This window comes from Lissotriton vulgaris, chromosome 8, assembly GCF_964263255.1.
Source record: "Lissotriton vulgaris chromosome 8, aLisVul1.2, whole genome shotgun sequence".
Taxonomy (NCBI): Eukaryota; Metazoa; Chordata; class Amphibia; order Caudata; family Salamandridae; genus Lissotriton; species Lissotriton vulgaris.
Genome location: NC_141696.1, coordinates 33540139 through 33566096, shown reverse-complemented (window position 1 = coordinate 33566096; position 25958 = coordinate 33540139). Strand labels below are relative to the sequence as shown.

The 25958-nt window shown below is 46.5% G+C and overlaps 1 protein-coding gene across 1 annotated transcript in view; it reads left to right on the top strand.

The window, feature by feature from the left end:
• The window catches only part of LOC147693316 (NACHT, LRR and PYD domains-containing protein 3-like), a 1315468-nt gene that overhangs the window by 409283 nt on the left and 880227 nt on the right, over window positions 1-25958 (top strand). Inside the window, exon 5 of the mRNA XM_086933670.1 lies at window positions 9510-9659. Within this exon, the coding sequence (XP_086789796.1) occupies window positions 9510-9659 (150 nt within the window). The remainder of the gene's footprint in view (window positions 1-9509; window positions 9660-25958) is intronic.

The window sequence follows — 25958 nt, the reverse complement described above, 5'->3', positions numbered from 1 at the left end:
GGCTGCTTCTGTGGGTGACACAACGAGTGCCTCAACACCACCAGCAGCATTTGGATTACCAGCCCTGAGTACTGTACTAGGGTATGACAGGTAAACCAAGCCAGCCAATCATGGAATCTCTAATTCATACATTAATGTATAATAGGGAGAGCATATGCACTTTAGCACTGATCAGCAGTGGTAAAGTGCCCAGAGTCATATAACCAACAAAAACAAGTCAGCCAAAATTCAGGAGGAAGGCAAAAAGTTCAGGGATGAACCTGCAAAAAGGCCCAAGTCTAACACGACCCCCTTCCAGACAAAACGCAGGGTAGACCAATCACTACCTTGATGGGCTTCCCTGCTTTGGGCAATAGAACATGGACCTGGCCCGCAACAGCAGGGGTATATTCCAGTTCTACGCCAATCTGAACCCATTCAATTCCTCTGTCCATACTCTCAGAGCCCACCAAGCTAAACCATGTGGAACCCTTCTCGTCATATCTGGACACCACCTGTGCAGCATCTAACCTTAACTTGCTCACAGGTGTGTCCCAACAGACAGACAGACAGCCACAGTGGTCACTGACAGTAGTCAGGGATGAGACCCAGGCCTTATGCCTCTCAGGGCTCTCAAACCTCTGTGGCGTCAGAGAGCGGGGGGCAGTAGCCCCATGTGTTTGGCACCTTTTGTCCACTCTCCCTCCTGTCAGGTCAGGTATGACATCCTGGAACAGACCCATAAGCCCCAGGCCTGTACCTGGCAGCTGGACCAGAGAATAGGGTGGCCTCTCCCACGCCCGGTCCTCCTCCTTGGGGCTCTGTACCCTCCCTCCTGGAGTGGTACCCCCTTCCAGAACTATCAGGGTGCCTGTAGCAGGTGTCCTGCACAATTCGCCCACCATTTCAGGGGTTCTATCTTGCAACTGGGCTACCAGGTCAGGGGGGACATCCTGCACCTGGCCCCCCAACCTAGGGTCTAAACCCTCAGGCTGCACCGGGGTCAGAGGCGAGGACTCCCTCCCTCTGCACCCCCTTCCAGAGCACTGCACCCTCGCAACTGGAGGGGTACCCCTAGAAGCTACCTCGGTCAGGACACTGATTACATTTGCCCCTTCCTCCAGGTCAGACAACACCTGAACCTGGCTTCCCAACCCAAGGACCAACCCCTGTGGTGGAACCCTTGCCTGGCAAACCAGGACTTCCTGGGGAGTGCATATACCCTCCCCGAGGGTAACAGATAGCTCATGTGTTGTGTGGCAGTCTGCCTGGTGCAAATCTCCTGACTCCTGTCCCTCTGACAGTACGCGAAGATCCCCCAGGACAGAAGTGGTGTCACCATGGTCATCCTTGGTGACTCAGCTCTTCTGGTGGCCCCTGATCCACTGGTTCTTCCACTGGGGACTCTCTCCCCCTCTCACCCTCAGTCTGGACTTCTACACCCTCCACTTAGGAGCAGCACTGCCAGACACCAGAAGTGATGGAAGCCTGCTTACAGACACTCCCAGTTCACCAGACACTAGGGGATCCCCCAGCAGCATTTGGATTACCAGCCCTGGGCACTCCTGGTGCACTGTACTAGGGTCTGACAGATAAACCAAACCATCCATTCATGGACTCAATATTATACATTAAAGTATAATAGGGAGAGCATATGCACTTTATCACTGATCAGCAGTGGTAAAGTGCCCAGAGTCATAAACTAACAAAAACAAGTCAGACAAAATACAGTAGGAAGGCAAAAAGTTCAGGGATGACCCTGCAAAAAGGGCCAAGTCCAACATACCAAAACTTGAAAATATTAGAAAGTGATTGCAAAGAAAACCTAAAGGAATGCTCATGTAAATGCAACACGGTATTGAGATAAATATAAAATAAGTGGTAAAACTGAAAATCCAACCTTCCTGTAATAAGAGTTGATGTAAGGTATATAGTTTCACATTTGAGATACTGTGCGATCATACATTAAAACAAGCGCGCGCCTTGCACGGCAGCTGGGGGAGTGGCCCTGCACGATTTCCTTGCGGGAGCGTGCAGCAAGGCGCGATGATTGCCACCATATGGCGCCACCATATTGTACTGTGCGTTCCCGCAAGTTAATTGCTGGACGTGCACCCGCTGCCATTGCGTGCATGTCTTTGCCCTCAAAGTTGTGCCGATGGCTAAAGGTCTCTCTCCTATGCAGCGTATTCGCGTTGTGTAGACGAGACCTAAAAACAGAAACTATTTAAAAGAAAAAGGACTGTTAGGTTATATTGGCCTGTGATACCTGATCAGCAGATGCCTACCCGCCCCCTGAGGAAGGAGGCCTGTAGACGCCACTTGAATTATGAGGCTTATGAGGGACAAACTATGCAGCAATAAAAGGCAAATTATGCAGCATATTGTGGTGCATTTGATGGAATGAATTCCTTGTATTGTAATCTTCATTGCTGGTAGCCCTGCCTGGGAAACAATTTCACCTTATTTGTACCAATTTAACAACCAAATACAGCAATAAGCAATGGAACAAAACTCATGCTCTCCTTCATTGAAATGATGCCCAGTCCAGGATCTCGTTCACTGCCCGCTTTCCTTAAATGATTCACAGGATGAAGCTAAACACCTACAAGGCTGAATCATGATTGTCTGAAAGAGTTCTTCACCGTGGGATTCCGCCTGAGGGCCACACCAGTGCTCAGAACTTCGGAATCTTCATCTGCAGCTAACTCAACATGACCACCCAAGTCAACCCCATGACCACCTCATGTTTCCATATCCTGAAGATGCTGAGGAAGATTTAGAAATGGCTCCCAATCAGCACCCTTCAAAACCAGCCCTTGTCACAAACAGGATGAACCACAAGAACATCATCTATGCTGGGATCAACAAGAAATTCACCAGAAGACTGCAGACCAGTCAGACTGCTAAGTTTTGATTCAACTTTGAGATTGAGTAGATTGCTGAAAAATACTTTTTTTCTTGCAATTTTATCCCTGAAGAAGCGGCTTTTAAATGCCACAAAACATGTGTAGGCTGAACATATCCTTTATTCAAGAATAATTTGTCAGTTATTAGAAGTTGTTTCGCGAGTGTATACTTTCATGGTTTTGAAAAACTAGTTGGAAGTTATATTGTTGCAATGGTAATGGTTTCTGATTTGGCAGTATGTCTTAAATACATTTTATTGCAAATCGATGCACCACATTGCATATATTCAGTGGTTAATTATTTGTTATAATTAGCTCCGTAAAATCTTTATGTATGTGCTTAACTCAGAGGAAAGGTGTAAAATATTTATGCAACACAAATGACGAACATCCAATCAGTAGAACCAGAGTTATGAATTTTTAAAGTTTAAGGTTCAAAATAGTGTCTAATAGGTAAAAGCACCAACTGTGGACATCTGGATGCGCAAACCCGGGTCAAAGTTGCAAGTTAAGACCGACAGTGATGGAGCGTGGTTCAGATACAAGAAGTGAATTGGGCTAGGTCAGCGCTTACCTTATGACTTTGGAAATATTTGAGAGAAAATTGTCTGAGAAGGTAGAAGTTCAGAGGATAAAGGCTGCAGGTGTGTTCAAGGAGGGAGCTTCATCGTCAGATGGCCATGGAGCGAAGGGGCAGTGAAGATTTAAACCTTTAGACTTAGTCACCAAAATGGAAGTCGAAAATCTCCAGTGGAATGAAGCAGAAGGCTGTAGTCGAAGTAGGATACCCCTTTTGGTGCAGGTCCATTGAAACGGATTTGCCGCTGAAGATGAACTTAGCGGGAGAAGCCTCGAAATCAATCCGACCACCGATGCAGCATGGGTGAATAAGTGTGCAGGGTGTTCCTGATCTCCTCCTGGATCTTAGAGATTTTTTTCAAATTTTTGTCTAAATTCTCAGTTTTGGAGAATGACCACCTGGGCACATATAGCATCACAACTAAGGGTTCAGGAGTAGATGGAGAACGATTGGGGGTTCAGGACTCACTCAGACTGGGTCCAGGTGCAATTTCAAGATGGTGGGAGCCTGTCATGTCCCTGTGGCTCTGAACAGAAGGCCAGCAAACTGTTGTGGTGCTGCCACTCACTTGCAGGACATCTGCAGGGGCAATGAATGCCCCCCTGACCTCCTGGCACACTTCTCGGCACTGCTGATACGTCACAGGAATCCCACCAGATGTTCCAAATGGGTAGGGGGATTCGAAGAGAGAAAAAATAAATTGATACTCCTTGCTGCCTGGTCCAGCTGGGTCTTTGGGATCGCAGGAAGCCATTCTCTCTTGAAGCAACCACTCTCTTGACTATACCAAGAATAAAAAGAGCCAGAAGCGGATGACGCTCCTTTGCTTACTTGGCTTCCAAGCTTTGGAATTCACTGCAGTTAAGTCTAATATTTAATGATAACCTGCTTAGTTTCAGGAAACAACTGAAATGTGTCTGTTCTCCTGGAGTGTCAATCTTCCCCATTCAGGTTACCTGTTAGTGCTGGGAAGCCTGTGTTTGGTTAGCAATACGCTTTATAAGACCACTGAAATAGGTTGTCAGTGTTGTCTCCGGGGGCTTTGTCTGGATGGGAGTGACTGCCTTACTTGCCAGATGCAGGAGGCATTCATAATCCGTGGGAGCCGCCCTGTAAAGTGCTCTTTTTTTCCACCAGTGATAACTCCACTTTATATTCAACCTTTAGTTTGTTGCAATATTCAGCCAGGACGACTGCCATTTTTTTCGATGATTATATCATATCTTCAATTCAATAGTTTCTTTCCCAACATCAGAGCTTTTGCACTCAATTCCAGACCTGAAGAGTTCTTTTGTTTTCTGAGTACTGAGGAGAACCCTAAAAGATACTTGGAAGGGTTTGAAATGCGTTGACAGATTTTCTTTCAACAAAACAACTGTTCTGTACCTGTAATACCAGGCCAAATTGATAAATGTTTTCGTATGAGCTCAGAAGGATCACTGTTTGGTGATTACCCTTGTAAAAAAAAAGTTGAATACTCCCTGATTGGTAGTAAACTTTATTTGCACAGAACTAGAGCGAACAAACACTATTCTGTATCATGATGAAATATTTGTTGTGTATATTGTCCATGTGATGTGTTCAAATTTTGTATAATTTGTAAATGTTATGTCCCTGTGTATTGTAATGCTCTTGATTTCATGAAATTTGTTGAACGCCTTGACCGCAGCAACAATTCCGCAGCGGTGCTGCATTTTTAATGAGTGGTCGGGGTTCGGACCTCCAGGGGCCGTCCCACGCACACGCCCACCGTGACACGTGACGGCTACCGGCCATCATGCGCACGCAAGGGGTTAAATTGATGATTATGGAACTCAAATCAAATCAAGCTTTATTTGGTTAAAAAGTACAACCATAAAAGCATCCTAAAGGTAAAAAGCATCTTCACATTTCATCGCAGTGTATACAATAAAGGACTTTTAAAGTTTAAAACATTTCTAACATACATGAGTATACATAGAAAACAAAATACCATAATGATATAAAAACAATACATGCAAAATATATAATGCGAAAACAAAACTACGACCAGGAACATCATTAGTCAAAATACATCCAGTCTTATTCATATATGAGGGCCTCAAGATGTGATTCTTTTGTTCTTATTCTAATTGCCTTCTGAATGTAGACCACCTCTGCATTACAAACTCAGTCGTTAACTAAATTATAAATATAATCAAAGGCAATTGTATAAGTAAACAATCGGTTCTTTAAAAATAATGGATGTAAGATGCCGTTCCTAATGCCCTATAAAAGTTACAAAATGAAATAAAGTGCAAAGTTGTCTGATCTGCTTTTCCATCGCAGGGATATTTTGGCAGATTGCAGTTCCACTTGCCCATTGTTGGGAAAGCTATTAAAACTGGGCGATCCCCATTCATAACCTTGTGACATAAAATCTATGGGGCATATTATCAAGAAACGGCGTTAAAATTATCAACGTTTTAGCGTCAGGAAACTGCCGCTAAAGCGGCGATAATGGGCTTGATAATAGGCCCTTCAGAATTCCAATGCAAGCCCATGTTCTGGTGTTAACATGGACTTCTATTGTAATTCTCAAGGGCATATTATCAAGCCCGATCTCGCCATTTTAGCGGCAGTTTCCTGCCGCTAAAGCGGCGATAATTCTAACGCCGTTCCTTGATAATATGCCCCTATGTTTTGTATTTGTGACCTGAGTTAAATAACATTGAATCCCTGACCCAATGGACCTATCACAGTATGCCCTGGTCAACAGCTTTGAGTTAGCCTCAGCTTTGTTTAGCCATTTCCTTGATTCTATTAGACCAGTTTTTACATACTTTTTAATATGATCAAGTATTTGGAAGAGTTTGTTAAAATCAATATTTTCAGCACATTCTTTTAAAAGATTGTTAATTTAAATTAGCTATGAGATTTATTTCCATACTCAAGGGTGAGGCAGTCCTAACGATTTGCTTGGTAAATTGTGTACCCTCCTTACTCCATATCTCATCCTAGACAGTGAGACCTGCTACACTAATAACATCATTATTATAAGATGCATTCAGATCTTTGTGTACGCTAAATATAGGAGTAGAGTTGGGGACTGATAGCAATCTTCTTACATACATTTTTTCTTGAGTCTGAAGGATAAAATGATTAGCAGCTGTCCAAAGTGCAGCACCCTAGAATGTACCAGTAAGGCACTTGCTCTTATACAGTGCCTGAATTTCCCTAATGGGTTTATTACCCATTTTTTTAAAAACTGTAAAGATTGCCTCAGTAATCAGTTTGAAAATCTAAATACAATGTTTACATCGGATCCAGATACTTGGGCTTCTTACATGCTATTTTTGGCCAATGCTGTGGCTAGTGGAGCACCCCCGCCAAAAACATGGGCTGGAGCGGAGATAATCCCAAAATACAAAAAAGGGGATCGCTCTCTCCCCAACATTTATAGGCCCATTAGCCTGATCGACAGTATCCAGAAAGTGGTGGCAAGACTGGTCCTGGGCAGACTCTAATCTAGGATTGAGGACCACACCATTCCTACACCCTTGCAGGCCGGTTTTCACTCCCACACTGGTACAGTCGATCAGGCCATCAGGTTTGCGGCTATTCATTGGAAGGTTGTAACCCTGGAAGGAGGGTTGCTCTATGCTGCCTTCATTTACTTAAAAATAGCCTTTGACCTGGTCCCCTGGGCCAAATTATGGCAGGCCCTTCGTTTGCTGTGACTCTGACCAGCATTATTGAACATCACAGTTAGGCTCCACCATACCAACTATGCTCAGGTACGTTGGGGGAAGCAGGGCAATGTGACAAGCAAGTTCAAGGTCGGAACAGGAATCAGGCAGGAGTGTGTCCTGGCCCCCACTCTATTCTCTTTGTTTATCAACATAGTAACTCAATATTTTGATAAACAACCAACAGATGCTCCAATAATTGCGGGTTTGCATATTCCCCTTTTGATGTTCGCAGACGACACTTTGTTATTGTCGAGAACTCAAAGGAGATTGCAAGACGCCCTAAATTGTTTTGAGGCTTTCTGTCATGACCAGTACTTAGTAATTAACACCTTGGGTGCTTGAGAAGATCCTCTCCTGTGCTGGGCCATAATGGAAATGGGTATGGCCATGACGAGCTCAGCTCGTCATGAGCACATGAGAGGTATACCTCATGACGAGCTCAGCTCGTCATGAGCATCAAAGGGGTTCATGTATCCAAAACCAAATTCATGGCCTTTCATAAGAACAAAACTGTGAGGGGGAGGGTTAGTTTGGACCAAGACCCCCTAGAGCAAATAGATACATTTTCATTCTTAGGCCTAACAATAGATAATAACTTTTCCTGGAAACTCCACATAGACACAATGAATTTGAATCACTCACAATTGGCCGGCGTCCTGCTTAGAGAGCACAAACAATCTAAATCCAAGCCTATTGCCCCCGCATCACAAATTTACAACAATAGGGTGGGGGCTTCAATTCTATATGGAGCAGAATTATGGGCCTTCAGTAACTTATCTCCTCTAGCTGTGGCATACAACAACTTCCTTCGAGCGCTCCTGGGACTTTCTTAATCCACTCCACTGATCCCTTTGTATCTTGACACAGGCAGCAGGAATATTAGGGATCAGGCTCGATTTCGCCCTATAGCCTACTGGCGCCATCTTTGGACGTCTCCTGAGCTGTCACAGTATGCACAGGGTTTGAGTGAAGTCAAGTCTATGACTACCTCTGACCAGATTCCGTGGTTTAAAGAGCTCAAACTATCCCTAGTAGCTATGGGTATGAGGTCCCTATGGGAATCCCCATTCTTTGTGGTTTTCCCCTCAAAGAAGTCATTAAAAGAAGCTTACTGGAACCACATAGAGCAGCGGAGATTGTCCCAGAGAAACAAAGCCTTAACATCAGGATTCTTAGAGTTAAAAATGACTCTGATTTTCGAGCCATATTGGGACTTAATCACAAGCACCCTGGAAAGAAAATTATACCATCAGTTCAGGGTGGGTTCCCTGTTCAGGGTGGGTTCCCTTCCCCTGGGATTTCACGTGGCTACTTGGAAACGCGGATGTGGAGGCCATTGCCCATTCTGCCCTGAAGTGCTGGAGACAACTGCACACTTCCTTTTTGTATGCCCGTCCTATAGAAGCCCAAGAATAAAGTGGTTGAGCTCCATCTGTAAAAACCTGGGGTTCAGGGTAGCCATGGCGCCTTGAGGGTTCTTAGGACGGACACGGAACAAGCTATAGGGGTGATTAGAGCCAACACGATGAAACTCTCCCAATAGCTCTCCCCTGAAAAATGCCCGCCTTATCCCTTCTGCAGGAAAGCTGCTGCCCTGTATATATATTTTTTTTTTAAACCTGGTCTCCTGTTCAATTGTCCTAATTGTTTTTATCTTGTTTTAAACACTGCTGCTTATTTTTAAATATTGTTTTAACATTGTTATAAATCTTTCATGGTGATGTCTTTTATGATTTTTCTACAAATCGAAATAAAGACTTTGAATTGAATTGAAATGAATGTTTTCATTGTTGTACATATTGTAAATGTTATGTCCCTGTGTATTTTAATGCTCTTGATTTGATGAAATTTGTTTAAATTGATGATTTTGGAACTCTTTTATAAAACAATTTGAGAAACACAAATAAGATAAAACAAACAATATATTTTTTGAATAAATTCAAATGATCATTACAATTGCAGTGTGTGATCATCGGTTGGGAATGGATGGCTGAATGGGTATCAGTACTGGCACTTGTATGATGTTTATATGGCCTAACCTTACTGATTAAGGGCCGAACCATACATAGTTTAGGAACTTTCTAAAAGTGGCATTTTCAAAATTGTAATAATAAATCTGATTGTAAAGAGGGTTTGTCATTACAATTCCATAGGTACCAAACATGACATATCTATCTGTCACCCGGGTGGTGATGCAATTTATAGATGTGGGGTTTAGTGGGACTTAGGAAAATTAACATAGTTTTCTTTACATGATGTTCTTTATTCACAAGTATTGGTCACAATTCATTATACAGTTCTTTCTCTCTTTTTCTCCTTCTCTCTCCTTAGGTCAGGATCGAGAACACCAGGACCAACATGAAGAAAGATGCCCCTTGAATGAAGCAGAAAGAGCCACAGGATCGTTTCAAACCATTTCTTCTTTAAATCATGTATTTGGTAATGTGAGGGAAGACACCACTTGTTCTACCCCATCAACAGGTAAAGTTGAAGGTTTTCATCACCTCGCTTCTAAGTATAGTGTTCCCACTAAGTCTTTGATTTGGAGAATTACTTAATCGACAGTCATTTAGCAAAATAACAAGAAAAAAATAGTTAAAGAAATATAAGTCATGACCCAAAATTACATTCCAGTCTTTGTATGGGGAATTTACTGAAAGCGCTCGCTATTCTGTAAAGAACTGTCCATCAAGTTCAGCCTTGATACTCTGGAAGCTATAAACTGGAGAACTCTTACTTTTGTGGCACCAGTGTCTTCACTTTTAACCTCCTCTCGGTTCCCTCTCTTTCCAAGTATCTGGTAAAAAAAACCTGGGCTTTGCTCTGTTTGGGGATTCCAGGCTTCTCCAATGCCTCAGGACAACCTTGTTGTCCTGGTTGCTGTATCTTGTGTGTCCTTCTCTTACTACACATCTCCTACACTGCAAATGCTGTTGGTTCTCTCCCTGAAGATTGCTTTTCCAGTCTCTAGAATGTCGTCCCTTGTGATAAGATTCTGGAAGCGCTGTATTCCAAGGCCACAGGTCAAGGCCCGCCTCTTCCAGCCTGGCTGGCATATACTCAAAGTTGCCTGCAGAACAAAGAAGATGGCAACTTGGGATATGGAAGCTGCCGGCAAGGGACAACAGATTGAAGGTGGATGTCCTCCTTCCCCTCACACTACCTCCTCTCTATTAGGAATTTCAGCTTATTAAAAGTACTAAGGAATCCCTAATGTTATCTTACCGGAGGGGTGGGCCTCACAGTAATTAAAAACAAATTTCTGGAATTTTCCACTACCAGGATATGTAAAACATAAAAGGACATTTCCTAACTTTTATTTACATAGCTCCCTGCCCTGTGGCCTACCTACCACCTACCTTAGGGGTGACTTATATGTTCTAAAAAGTGAATTCAAGGCTTGGCAAGGAGGTTTAAATGCCATGTTGACATGGACGTGTGACACTGAATTCAGGCTGGATTGGCAGGCCTGGGAAAAGTGTTAGAAGGGTAATTAGGCACAATAAGTTCTGCACGACCACTGGTAGCATTTAATTTACAGGCCCTGGATATATGGTATACCACTTTATAAGGGGCTTACAAGTAAATTAAATTTGCCAATCAGGTATATTCCAATCAAACCATGTTGGGTGGGCCCCCAAACATCAGGAGAAAGAGGCCTCAACCACCATGTTCGGGCCCAGTAGGCCCTGTGTGTCCCTTGGCCCTCTGATCGGAGTTCTGACAACTTCTCATGCCACACTCAAATCACGTCACAGCTGAAGGAGCCCACTGGCTCCCCATACACAAGGGAGCATGATAGAAACTCCTCACCCACACTTCCAAGGCACAACGTAACATTGGCCCAGCAAGTTTCAAGAATCGCATCTGCTTTCACAAACCTTACTGATACCTCTGTTCATTCAAGCTACTACTTGCACACATCCCACTTATACAGAAAACCAGATTTGGTGGTCTAGCCCTCTCCTACATCACTCCTATAGCATGGAAAGACCTTACCCTATATATAAGAATCTCCTCACTTCTTGAATTCCGCAAGACCTGGCTTTCCAACTTGTCCCACTAGTTGCGAAGATTGGCTACACTCACACCCGCTGAGCTCCTGGTTACCTTTGTGGGTGATAGCTCGCTCTACATAACATAACATGATATATTCTACACAAAGACTGTGTCTACGAATGAGCCTTGAGAGAACAGAAGAAAAAATAACCACCACAAACCGATTCTGAAAGTGCAGAGAACCAAATCTTCTGTCTGCTTTGACCAAATAAATGCGAGAGCCATTACTTGATATTAAACTGTCAAACTCTCTTTGACCAAGGAAGGGAGTGCTCCACAGAGTGGTCAGAGGGCTGCTGTACAACTAGAGCTGGTGTCTGTGGGAAAGTGGGTTGAGATTTCATTCCGCCCCCCACTTTTTTACTGCCTTTTGGTGCAATTTTGACTTTAGAGTACTGGGTCCCAGCTGTTCAGGATCCCAGTTCCAGTGCCCTTTCCCTAAAAATCTACCCCAATTGGCACTTCAGACCCCCTGGTAAGCCCCTAATAAATGGTACCCTGGTACCTAGGGCATTGGGACTGGAGAAGGTCCCCTAGGGACTGCTCACCAAGGCCATGCAAACTGCCATTGGAGCCTGCCTGCCTCGGTGCAGAGAGAAACAAAGCATGTACTCAGAGGGTACCTAAGAGGTGTCCCCTGAAAATCTACCAATCCTGGTGTGATCCCTTACTGACTTTATGCAGCCTGCCACCACCACACATGTTTCTGGACCCCTGGTCCGAGAGCCCCTACTCTTTGAGGCCACAAACAAAGTACAGCCTGGACCGAGGTCTCATACCTCTTCCCCCAGGATTGCCACAGTGTTAGAGAGGAAAGCTTCAAAGGCCTTGCCGCCTTTGTAATGTGACCTTAGCCTTTGCTGCTAGCAGCAGATGGCAGCCCCCAGTTCAAACCCCAAATTTTGATGGGCGAATGTTAGAACTGGGGGTCTCTAGTTGGCAGAGGTAAGTACCTTTGTCCAAATAGGGACCATTGCTTCTAGTCAGGGTAAAGGGATACACACTGTAGATAACCCCTGCTCGTCCCCTAGGTAGCTTGGCACGAGCAGGCAGGCTTATCCCCAAGGCGATGTGTGTAGTATTTGCATTCAACATCCACAATGACCCCAAAGTATACCACAAACTGAGACCACACAGGTAAGTATATATAAAAATATAACTTTATCTAGTTTAGGTAGTTTAGCAATCAAAACGTTAAAGCCCACATACAGCAGAACATGAGGGATAAATCCACAGGTAAAAGGGGGGTTTTCCAGATGCCAAATCAACACGAAGTCTGGAAGGGTCACTTTGGCTTGGGATCCGCTCTTTGTGGCAACAAGTCTTTCTTTTTACAACAGTCACTAGGTTTCTGATTCCCAAAAGGTCTTAGCTGCCTATTCCCCTTGAGAGCGCGAGCAAGGAGTGAGCACCGTGGAGACTACGAAGCAAAATGCAGGGGCAGTCCCTAACTCCCTCGCCGGTCACAAAAGCTACCGGCTATCTCACTGCCGAGCTGGTATCACCCCCGTGGCACCGAGCTTGCGCTTTTACCTTGAGATATTCGGGGCAGCAGCTCGCAGGTATTTTCTAGAGTAGGTCTCCGCAATCCGGCCTCCGGTAACTCAGGGGTCGGTCTCCTTCCGCTGTCCCGCACCGACGATCCTTCGATGACGCGCCGGCCTGTGGACCAATCGCAGCGCGGCTCTGATAGGCCCAGCCTCGGTGCTGCTGAGGGGCTCGTCTCCGTCGGCCAATCCGGGCGCAGCTCCTTCAATGCTGAAGCGGAGCTCTCGAGCCGCGGCGGTGATGCCGGTGAAGAGGTCTGGACAGCCGTGCGCTTCTGGGATCCTGGCCTAGGCGTGCAGCTCGAGGTACGGCTGAGAGGGGTGGTTGCAGGCTGAATCTTCGGCACAGAGTCGGTGGCCGGTGAGAGAGATCTCGGCCCTCGTCAGGTTCCCGGGCTTGCAGCAATTATGAACGCTGCACTCTCAATCTGGTTAGAGAGCAGCCAGCGCGCCACATGGGTCAAACAGCAGAGGCTCTGTCCTAGGGGCACCCAAGCAGCCCACAATTTCAGTAGTATATCGCAGCTTCAGGAGGCAAAGCAGTTTCTCGCAGTCTTTGGCAACTTTTCTGTCCCTGAGTTGCAAAACAGAAGGCCAGCTCTTCTCAGGCCCTTGGAGATTCTTTTGAAGACACAGCACTCAGCAAAGTCTTGTAGGTCAAGCAGGCAGGGGTCACAGCACACAGCAAAGTCCCCTTCTTCTCTCCTTCAGGTGACCAGCAAAACAGGTCAGCCCCAGAGCACATAGCAAGGGCAGTCTTCCTTAGTTTCTCCAGCGGTTCTTCTTCTGGCAGAGGTTCCTCTTGATTGTAGAATCTGAAAATCTGTTGTCAGGGGTCCTTCTCTTATACCCCTAAAAGTCTTTGAAGTCTTTGTGCAAGTGGGCCCTGAGCCCCGTCTAAACCAGTTTTGGGTGTTGCTGGAGCATTTGGGCTTCCTGGCTTCTTCCTTCCTTTCAGTGTGAGGGGCAGAGGCGACAGCCGCCCAGCAGGAGGTGGAGCCAGCATTGTGGCAGGCAGGCACAGCCCTATTCACTCCCAGGTGCTATCTCCTCCCACTACTCTAGTTGCAGATGCAGTCATTCAACCACAGGCTGACTCAGACAACCTCCTGGGGGCTCCTCAGCCCCTGTCACCCTCAAACCAGACAGTCAATCCACAAGCAGGCCAAGGCACACAGAAAGGTTAGACAAGAGAACAGCCACTTTCTAAAAGTACTGGTCTCAAACACAGAATTTTGTCAGTCAGTCAGTCAGTCAGTCAAACAAGTTTTATTTGACGTAGTCATAGAAGCATTACAAATAAAAATATATTTATAAAAATAGAGTTAACATTTAGACATGCATTAAAAAAGTTAAAAAATCATTACAATAAGGAAAATTTCATCATGTGCAAATACATCAAGTACTCAAGAGAAAAGTGATTTTTCAATAGCCTATCCCTTTACATTTTTATTTCTGATAGTCCATGCCCATCCTAAAAATTTTGCCTCAGCTATATATATTAAAGGGCTTGGGTTTGTACAGATGATTCTAGCAGCCACAATTCCACTTCGAGTTCCCAGCAGTTTAGCCATGGACCGCAGCCAGACTCTGCGCGGGCCAGAGGGTCTCTTTAGCTTGGGATCAGCTCTTTGTGGCAACAAGTCTTTCTTTTTACAACAGTCACTAGGTTTCTGATTCCCAAAAGGTCTTAGCTGCCTATTCCCCTTGAGAGCGCGAGCGAGGAGTGAGCACCGTGGAGACTACGAAGCAAAATGCAGGGGCAGTCCCTAACTCCCTCGCCGGTCACAAAAGCTACCGGCTATCTCACTGCTGAGCTGGTATCACCCCCGTGGCACCGAGCTTGCGCTTTTACCTTGAGATACTCGGGCAGCAGCTCGCAGGTATTTTCTAGAGTAGGTCTCCGCAATCCGGCCTCCGGTCACTCAGGGGTCGGTCTCCTTCCGCTGAATGGGCACACAAAAAGTAGATGACCAACTGTTTCTTTGGGGTCTAGACAAGATGGACAAGAGGCACTTCCACCATTAGACCATCTGGATGTGAATGCTCTGACAGGGATACTACCGAGTCTCAGTTGGAAATAGAGCTTTCTTTCCAGTGGCTTCATTATGTCCTCTCAGAATGCCTCAAAACGAGTCTCATCCTTGAACTCCATAAACACCCCTGTTAGTGAGAGTGGGGGAGTGGTCCTGAACAGTTTTGGGGATATCATCTCCCAATACAATCCCTTAATTGCCTTTTTTGAGGTCTTCCCAAGTCTCCACCAGACCCAGCTCTCTGAGAACTGCTCTAATTCCAGAGAGCCATTTTATCTGATGAAAGACATCACTTTTAATAATGTCCAGAAGTCCCTTGGCGAATATTTTCAGCTCCGGTGTTACCCATATTCGCCTCCAGTATAATACTAGGCGAAGGTTTGCAATAATCTCGATTGGTTTCATGCCAAGGTCCTGAAGAACCGGGCCTATGGGGGTACTATGTGGTAGCATGATAAGATTACGTAGAAACCTATTTTCAGAAACTGTTAATTTACTTAGGTTCCCATGCCCCCATATCTCATCCCCATAGAGTGCTGTGCTCACAGCCTTCGCATTGTAGACCATGATTGCGGGGGCCATCGGTTTTGTCAGGGACTTTGCATGTTCACAGGTCAGTGCACCTGCAATTTGCCTATGTTTTAGGGTTGCCAGGTCAACCTGTTTATTCCATCGGAGATCGTGCTGGATGGTTACACCCAGATATGAGAATGATTTTACTTGTTCCAAGGGTAGGTTATTCATCAACACCTTCCCTCTAAATGTCCTGTGTTGATTGAAAGACATGAATTTAGATTTTAATACATTAATTTCCAGGCTGTGGTCAATGCAAAATGTTTCGAAGATCCCAAGTGCTTTTTGCAAGCCACTTGGGGTCTGGAAATAATTAGACAGTCGTTCGCAAACATCAAGATTGGTATTTTGGCGCCTGCCAAAATTGGAGCATCAACACTTGCCTCTATCAAGACCTTTGCCACGTTATTAATATAGAGAGAGAAGAGGGTCGGTGCTAACACGCACCCTTGACGCACTCCTCTCTCTACCGAAAACTGGTTTGTGACACGTCCAGGGGAGGGGCCATCTTATCTGGGCATAGTTATGCTCATGCAGTTTGATAATCAAGGAAAGGAGGGTAGGAGGCATGCCCATATCGTTCAGGACACACCAAATATTTGCGTGTGGGACGAGATCAAAGGCTGCCCTCAGATCTATGAAGGCAGCATGCAGGCTACCACCCCCCAGTTGAACAACCTTCCAATAAAGCATGGCAAAGTGTAGGACTTGATCGATTGTGCTTATACAGGCTCTAAATCCCGCTTGAAGGTGAGACAGAATATTCATCTCACGCTCCCACTCGAGGACTTTATTTAATACCAGTCTACCGTAGATCTTCTGGATGGGATCAATTAGACTGATCGGGCGATAATTGCCTGGAAGCGATTTCTCGCCCTTTTTGAAAACAGGGATTATTTCCACCCCATTCCAGGATTCGGGTATTGGGGATCCACTGGCTATCATATTTGCCAGTAATAATATATACTTCCCCCAGAGTTCTCTGTTGTTTAGGAAGATGTCAGCCGGGAAACCATCAATTCCTGGTGCCCTTCCAGGTGTAATAGAGTCCAATGCATGTTGGATATCCAAAATGGTAAACGCATCTTCCACCCAGGGGGTGTACACAATCCCTTCTCTCTTTTCTGATGGTAATTCCAGCCCTTTGGCGTATTGGGGCCTAAAGTGAGCTACCCAATCATCCTGGGCTACCCAATTTTGGGGGTTTTCTGGGCGGCCTTCAGATCCCCATTTCAACAAGTCCCAAAATTGTTTGGAATTTTTAATTGAACTAGCCTCCTTAAGCTCCTCCCATTTTTTTACATCCCAGGAGCGCTTAGATTTTTGGATGACCGTTTTATACGCGCTCCTAGCTATACGAACATTGACACTGGATCCAGTTTTAATGGCCTGCCCTAGATCCAGCTGTGCCTTCCTGCATTCTTTGTTATACCACCTTGAAGATTTATCAGTCATAGCTTTGTTAAGGTTGTTTCTTTTAACAAATAGACCTTTTATTAGTGAAAAGAAAGTTTTGTGCATCTTGTTTGCACTGTCTCTCTCTGGGGTTGAAGGTTCGGCATTGGTGCAGGCACTCAATTCCATATTTGCTTGCTCTAAGTTTTTTAAAATAAAGTTAATGTTTGACTGGCTTTCGGCAACTTTTGCCCACTTCAAGTGACGCTCATCATTTGCAAGAAGAACGGTTTGGGAGTTTCCATCACTTCGGACCTCTGTTGTCACTGGCGCTTCCCAATAGGAAAAGGTCATACATAGGGGGTTGTGGTCACTTTCAAGGCGGTCAACAACCACCATATCCTCCAGGTGGTGCCACAACTCAAGATGAACTAATATGGAGTCAATACTACTTTCTCTGTTGCCGCTCTTAAATGTGGCCGCATCTTTGGAGGTTCTGCCATTGGCCGCCCTTAATCCTTTATTTAAGCAAGTAGAGTTAATCTGGATCACCAGCTCAGTCCATTTTTTCACTGGGTCCAGTTCCAGTTTAGGGAACCCCCATTTGCTATCTTGCTCATCTACAAAGTATAGATCACCACTTGACAAAGGTTCAAAATGTACATTAAATCTCCTGCAAACAATCAAACGTGAATGTGCAGAGAATTTTTCGATAAGGCCATCGAGGACTGCGAGGGTGTCAGACTTCCGCCCCCCTGTGCTCCTAGCATACACATTGTAAATGTCTAAGGGTTTAGCCTGATTAAGCGTAAGGGAGACAATCTGTATATCCTTATGATTCGAGATAAGCTCCTTTACAATGATTCCCGAATCCTGTTTGACCCAAATGGTTAATCCACCAGAGGGTCGTCCTCTATCACTTTTTTCAACGGGGACACTAAAATTTAGAAACCCTGGAAAGTACTGGGGGTCAAGGAGCCACGTTTCTTGAAATATACAAATGGTAAACTGGCTAACAAACAGAGCCCACTCTGGGCTTTGTACCTTGGTACGCAGCCCCGCAATATTCCAAGACATAATGGAGCCAAATGTAAAAAAATCTGTCACCAGACTTACATCAGGGTTCAATTCTAGGGGACTACCCTCCTCATTGTGCACCCCTAAGTCTGGTGTTACACGGGGTGTTCCCGTGGGGGTGTCCTGTAATGGAGTTAGAGTAATTGACGATATGTCTACATGGTATTTAAGATTGGGATCCGGCCTCGGGCGTGCAGCTCGAGAAACGTCTGAGAGGGGTGGTTGCAGGCTGAATCTTAGGGCGATATACAATGTTTACCACGCATTTTTTACCACGCACTACACTTACAACGCAGGCATTACCACGCATACCATTACAACGCATTGCGCTGGGGGGCGCTCTAGGATAGGGAATAAGTTTAATTTTATATCCAACACCTTCCCTAGTGTCCACGGGGACTGGAGTTGGAATATAAAATTATACTTACCACTATCCAGCACCTCAAAGCGCTATGCGTTGTAACGGTATGCGTTGTAAATACCGCGTTGTAATGGTATGCGAGGTAATAGTATGCGTGGTAACGTCATACATCCAGGCCCAGAGTCGGTGGCTGGTGAGAGAGATCTCGGCCCTCGTCAGGTTCCCCGGGCTGGCGGCGATCATGAACGCGACACTCTCGATCTGGTTAGATAGCAGCCAGCGTGCCACACGGGTCAAACAGCAGAGGCTCTGTCCTAGGGGCACACAAGCAACCCACAATTTCAGTAGTATATCGCAGCTTCAGGAGGCAAAGCAGTTTCTCGCAGTCTTTGGCAACTTTTCTGTCCCTGAGTTGCAAAACAGGAGGCCAGCTCTTCTCAGGCCCTTGGAGATTCTTTTGAAGACACAGCACTCAGCAAAGTCTTGTAGGTCAAGCAGGCAGGGGTTACAGCACACAGCAAAGTCCCCTTCTTTTCTCCTTCAGGTGAACAGCAAAACAGGTCAGCCCCAGAGCACACAGCAAGGGCAGTCTTCCTTAGTTTCTCCAGCGGTTCTTCTTCTGGCAGAGGTTCCTCTTGATAGTATAATCTGAAAATCTGTTGTCAGGGGTCCTTCTCTTATACCCCTAAAAGTCTTTGAAGTCTTTGTGCAAGTGAGCCCTGAGCCCGGTCTAAACCAGTTCTGGGTGTTGCTGGAGCATTTGGACTTCCTGGCTTCTTCCTTCCTTTCAGTGTGAGGGACAGAGGTGACAGTCGCCCAGCAGGAGGTGGAGCCAGCATTGTGGCAGGAAGGCACAGCCCTATTCACTCCCAGGTGCTATCTCCTCCCACCACTCTAGTTGCAGATGCAGTCATTCAACCACGGGCTGACTCAGACAACCTCCTGGGGGCTCCCCAGCCCCTGTCACCCTCAAACCAGACAGTCAATCCACAAGCAGGCCCAGGCACACAGAAAGGTTAGACAAGAGAACAGCCACTTTCTAAAAGTACTGTTCTCAAACACAGAATTTAAAAACAACCTTTCCTAAAAGATGTGTTATTAAATTCTGAGTTCAGGGATATCATTCACTTATGTCCCATATTGTTCCTGTGGGAAGATAGGCTGGTATCCATTGGGACCAGCCTCCCCAATGTTAGTCTATGGAGCAAGATAACCTTGCAGCAGTGAGCACACAAAATGGCTCCTGCTCACTACCAGAGCATGTTACCTGCACTAGTACATGCTCTACCTTACCCATACACTGCACCCTGCCCAGGGGGGTACCTTGAGCCTTCCATAGGGGTGACCAATGTGTACATAAAGAGAAGGGTTAGGCCCAGCCAGTGGGGACACTGGCCAGGAGGACATGGCAGTTTTGCTGACTGCACACAGGCACTGCGGTGGCAGGCCTGAGACACCATTTTAGGGCCACTCATGTGGGTGACACAATCAGTGCTGCAGGCCCACTAGTAGCATCTGTCATCACCAGCCCTGGCACATCCAGTGCACTTTACTAGGGACTTTGTGGTGATACAAATATGCCAATCAGGTACATCCAATCAATATGATAATTTCCATAGGGAGCACTTACACTCTGGCACTGATCAGCAGTGGCAGAGTGTCCAAAGCATTTAAACCAGCAAAACCGAAATCCAGCACAGGATCAAAAATACAGGAGGCAGAGGCAAAAAGAAAGTGGAAAACCACGCCAAGGGTGTCAGGTCTAACACGTGTCCCCTTCAGTTGAAAGTGGGGAGAAGTACCCAACCTCTTGGGAGTCCTCTTCACTAAGGCGGAAGAATCTGGACAGACCATCAGTGTTGGCGTGTTCTGTACCAGGGTGGTGTTCCACCGTAAAGTCCATTTCCTGTAGGGAGATGGACCACCTCAACAGTTTTGAGTTTTCACCCCTCATCTGCATTAACCATCTGAGGGGCTTGTGGTCGGTCTGAACACGGAATTGAGTTCAAAACAGGTAGGGCCTCAGCTTCTTCAGAGCCCAGACCACAGCAAAAGCTTCCCATTTCAATCGCACTCCATCTCTGTTCCCTATGGAGTAGCCTCCTACTAATGAAAGCTACAGGTTGGTCTCCGCCCTCGTCGTTGATCTGTGAGAGTACTGCTCCCACGCCTTGCTCTGAAGCGTCTGTCTGCACTATGAACTCACTCGAAAAGTCAGGTGCCTTAAGCACCGGAGCTGTGCACATGGCAGTTTTCAGGGCATCAAAAGCAGTTTGACAGGCCTCGGTCTAATTCACTTTCTGGGCTGATTTCTAGAGGTTAGTTCTGTCAAAGGGGCAACAATGGTGCCATATCCTTTGACGAACCGTCTGTAATACCAGGTGAGGCCTAGGAAGGCTCTCACCTCTGTCTGGGTCTTGGGGGGTTGCCAAGCCAGAATGGTATCAATCTTTGCCTGTAGGGGCGCCACCTGGCTGCTCCCCACCTGGTGTCCCAAGTACACTACTGATCCCTGCCCTATATGGCACTTACTGGCCTTGATAGTGAGGCCTGCCTTCTGCAGGGCCTTCAACACTTCGCAGAGGTGTTGCAGGTGTTCCTCCCAAGTGGAGCTGAACACAGGAATGTCATCCAGGTATGCAGCGCTGAATTGCTGCAGCGCGGCCAGTACCTGGTTGACCAGTCTCTGGAATGTGGCAGGGGCATTTTTCAACCCAAAGGGCATGACGCGGTGATGCCGGTGAAGAGGTCTGGACGGCAGTGTGCTTCTGGGATCCCGGCCTCGGGCGTGTAGCTCGAGGTACGGCTGAGAGGGGTGGTTGCAGGCTGAATCTTAGGCCCAGAGTCGGTGGCTGGTGAGAGAGATCTCGGCCCATGTCAGGTTCCCCGGGCTGGCGGCAATTATGAACGCGGCACTTTCGATCTGGTTAGATAGCAGCCAGCGCGCCACACGGGTCAAACAGCAGAGGCTCTGTCCTAGGGGCACATAAGCAGCCCACGATCTCAGTAGTATATCGCAGCTTCAGGAGGCAAAGCAGTTTCTCGCAGTCTTTGTCAACTTTTCTGTCCCTGAGTTGCAAAACAGGAGGCCAGCTCTTCTCAGGCCCTTGGAGATTCTTTTGAAGACACAGCAGACAGCAAAGTCTTGTAGGTCAAGCAGGCATGGGTCATAGCACACAGCAAAGTCCCCTACTTCTCTCCTTCAGGTGAACAGCAAAACAGGTGAGCCCCAGAGCACACAGCAAGGGCAGTTTCCTTAGTTTCTCCAGCCGTTCTTCTTCTGGCAGAGGTTCCTCTTGATTGTAGAATCTGAAAATCTGTTGTCAGGGGTCCTTCTCTTATACCACTAAAAGTCTTTGAAGTCTTTGTACAAGTGAGCCCTGAGCCCGGTCTAAACCAGTTCTGGTTGTTGCTGGAGCATTTGGGCTTCCTGGCTTCTTCCTTCCTTTCAGTGTGAGGGACAGAGGTGACAGTCGCCCAGCGGGAGGTGGAGCCAGCATTGTGGCAGGCAGGCACAGCCCTATTCACTCCCAGGTGCTATCTCCTCCCACCACTCTAGTTGCAGATGCAGTCATTCAACCACGGGCTGACTCAGACAACCTCCTGGGGGCTCCCCAGCCCCTGTCACCCTCAAACCAGACAGTCAATCCACAAGCAGGCCCAGGCACACAGAAAAGTTAGACAAGAGAACAGCTACTTTGTAAAAGTACTGTTCTCAAACACAGAATTTAAAAACAACATTTCCTAAAAGATGTGTTATTAAATTCTGAGTTCAGGGATATCAATCACTTATGTCCCATCTTGTTCCTGTGGGAAGATAGGCTGGTATCCATTGGGACCAGCCTCCCCAATGTTAGTCTATGGAGCAAGATAACCTTGCAGCAGTGAGCACACAAAATGGCTGCTGCTCACTGCCAGAGCATGTTACCTGCACTAGTACATGCTCTACCTTTCATATACACTGCACCCTGCCCAAGGGGGTTCCTTGAGGGGTGACCAATTTGCACAAAAAGGGAAGAGTTAGGCCCATCCAGTGGGGACACTGGCCAGGAGGACATGGCAGTTCACTGACTGCACACGGACACTACGGTGGCAGGCCTGAAACACCATTTTAGGGCTACTCATGTGGGTGACACAATCAGTGCTGCAGGCCCTAGTAGCATCTGTCATCACCAGCCCTGGCACATCCAGTGCACTTTACTAGGGTCTTTGTGGTGATACAAATATGCCAATCAGGTACATCCAATCAATATGACCATTTCCATAGGGAGCACTTAGGGGCCGATTCACAGAACTAACTTAAGACAAAATTCTAAACTTACTACTATTGGTATTCACAGAAGTTAGGATTTTGTCTTAAGTTTGTCTTAAGACAGTCTTAAGACAGACTTAAGACAGACTTAAGTTAGGATTTTGTTTTAAGTCTGTCTTAAGGCAAACTTAAGACAAAATCCTAACTTCTGTGAATACCAAAAGTAGTAAGTTTAGGATTTTGTCTTAAGTTAGTTCTGTGAATCGGGCCCTTACACTCTGGCGCTGATCAGCAGTGGCAGAGTGTCCAAAGCATTTAAACCAGCAAAACCGAAATCCAGCACAGCATCAAAAATACAGGAGGCAGAGGCAAAAAGATAGGGGAAAACCACGCCAAGGGTGTCAGGTCTAACAGCGAACAAGTGAGAAAACCAAATGTGAATAGGAGGTGTGCCTCCCTTTGCCAACTCCAACCCTCTGGTGCAGGATGCGAAATAAAGCACATTTGTCAGTGTCCACCATATTGAAGATGGTGGGACTTATCAACCAGGGCTAAGGCAATGCCCCCTTCCACAGGAGGGAGAGATATTATTTGGTATACACATCCCAGGTAAGGAACCCATTGCGCCCTACTTGTTACTCTCCTGTAATGCCCCTGAATCTAGCATTTAGGTTGCTTCCCAAGACTCTGAAAGTAGATCTACGACAACCTACAAAGCTCAAACACCACAGAGCCGTACTAGCGAAAAAGTAGAAGAACCATGATTGACTCTGTGCCAGCCCTGCCAGCTTGTCTGCTCCCTTTTACCTCTGCTACAAAAAGACGACTCGTTTTGCAGGACCAGCGACCTACAAAACCCTGGGAGAATTACCTGACTTCAATAAAGATTCTAAATCTCCCATGGACTGAGGACCTGTCCAAGAAGAAACCAACTTTAAAGCTCAAGAATCCTGTCCTGAGGGACCACAAAACTGCTGCATGATCCATGTCTGCACTGGACACCCACGATCCAAGTCCAAGTGGCCCACCGGTCCTGCATAGGTTCTCCAGCGACTCTGAGCCAGACTACACCTCGATCCCTGCAGTCTCAGTCCGAAGACTGCCCCTGATGCGACCTGCCTGGTAAGAGTTTTCTGATGCCTAAGGACACCCCTGCAACTGAAGCCCCTGAGTCTTGGGGACCTTAACCAATGGTGTCTCTATGTCTCCCAGCATCTCTTCTTACCTGGGCAGACGTGGGATTTCTTCTCCTGGCCTCCTGGCCTGAGGCTGCAGCCTATTCTTCAAACTCGGTCTCCCTCATTGAATTGCATTGCACTCCTGGCGCACGTATGTTGGCACTCTGCAGCCGGCGGCCGCCCCTGTGCCACTGAGTGTGTAGGTTTTGTGCTGCCTTGTGTCCCCCCTTATACTTTCCTTAACTTAAGGAGATCGACCCCTGACACCCATTTACTTACCTGTGAGCAGCGCATCTTCGAACACCCTTAGACTCCACTGGTTAATGTTCGGCTCCGATCCTGAATCTGACATCAGCACCCAGCCACCCCTGTGCCGCTGGGGGTGCAGTTTTGGTGCCTATCTGTACCTTGCCTAGTGTTGACCTGAAACACCGAAGACAGCATCTGTAAGTTGAGTACTTACCTGAAAACCTACATTCTTCTTTTCCTCCATAGGTTAACATTGCGCAGCCTGAAAACTGCACTTAGAGTCCACTTTGAAAGTGTAAAGTCTTTTTCCTGACCTGAGAGCGCCACAACTGAAAGAGCTGTGCAAGGCATGGAAACTCGCCATGGGTTCAAAACACACAAAAGCCCATCGGCAGCAGTTTCTGGAAGCGAATGACAGGCGCTGGCAAGTGAAGCTTCCCCCAGTGGGGAAGAGGATGATGAAACTGCAGAGGACGAGGATCTAGAAACCATTGCTACCCCTTTAGATAGCATTACCCCAGTATTATTCTTAAGGAGGAAGAGACTGAAGATGCAGATCTTCAGAAACTGGCCAAGAGGATAACCTTAGAGGCTAAACTCCTGGCCATAGAAAGAGAAAGAGCTGCGATGGGCCTAGGATCCATCCCTGGTGGCAGCAAAATATTAAATATAGAACTAGTAGAATCTTTTGACTCTATGATCCCCAAAGGGACTCCCCCTAATTTCTTTGAGAATGATGACATCACCAAGTGTTTCAATGCATTTGAGGGAGCCTGTCTTGGCAGTCAGGTCCACAGGAAGCGGTGGAGTGCTAGCCTTTGGGAAATGTTCTCAGCGAAGTGAAGGGATAGATTCTTGATACTCAATGAGAGTCTACATTTGATGACCTTGTGAAGGGTATCCTGATTGAGGACTTTGGACTCACAACTGAGGAATATAGGATCAGATTCAGGGAGGCTCAAAAAACCCAGAGCCAGACCTGGGTAGGTTTTGTAGATTACTCAGTGAAATCACTAGGACTTTGGTTCAAAGTTAATAACGTGCATGATTGTGATGGGCTTTATAATTTGATAATGAAAGAACACCTGTTAAGTAATTGTGGGCAGGAAAAGTAGCATAAATACCTGGTGTACCTGGTGCCAGTCTCTCCCCAAGAATTGGGGAAAAGGCTGATCATTGGGTAAGAACGAGAGCGTCCAAGACTAGATTTTGTGTGGGTGACGAAAGAGGCCAAAAAGACCCCCTGAGGGAAGACAGTGGAGCACTCAAAAACCTGTGAAAGAGGGTGGAACAAGAGACACCTCACAAAATAAAAACGGCTACCAGGGTAAGAACTGGGACCCCAAGATTGCTTGGTGCCTTAAATGCAACAAGACAGGGCACCTTTTCAAGGACCCTTGCTGTCCTAAAAACACCTAGTGTAACTTTGGGAGCTGCCAGTGCAGCCTTTGAGGCTGGTACCTCAGATGAGGATGTCCGCTTAGGCCCTAACTGGAAAGTGGGCCCAAAATGTGAGTTTGGGTTTGCAAAAGGGAGTAGACACTTTCACTCGTCAATGGGATCCCAACCAGTGCCCTGAGAGATACCTGTGCCAGTCACACTGTTGTGAATGACAGGTTGGTCCTCTCAAACCAGTATATCCCAGGTGAGACAAACAGATTAAGTTTCATCCCAAGGGAGGTCACCGTTTGGCCTGTGTCTTTAGTGCCTATAGAAATAGCTGGGTCCCTTAGTTGGAGAAAGGTGGTAGTCAGCAAGGACCTCCCCCTTCACTGTCTCCTTGGGAATGACCACTCAGAGATTTGTCTGAGCCAAAGAGATGTACTAGCCCAGTGCAAGGCCTTGGGGGGCGGGGGATCCTGGGGCAGGAGCTTGTGCAGGTTAGCCCCAAAAGAAGTAAAAAAGTAGAAGCGTAGGAAAGGTGGGGAACTATTAGCCACAGTTTCAGAGAGCCAGGGATTTTGATCATATGATAATTGTAAATGTTTACATTCAATGGGGATCAAAGGAAGACTATGAGAATGAAATGAGATGTTTTGAAAATGACCTAGAT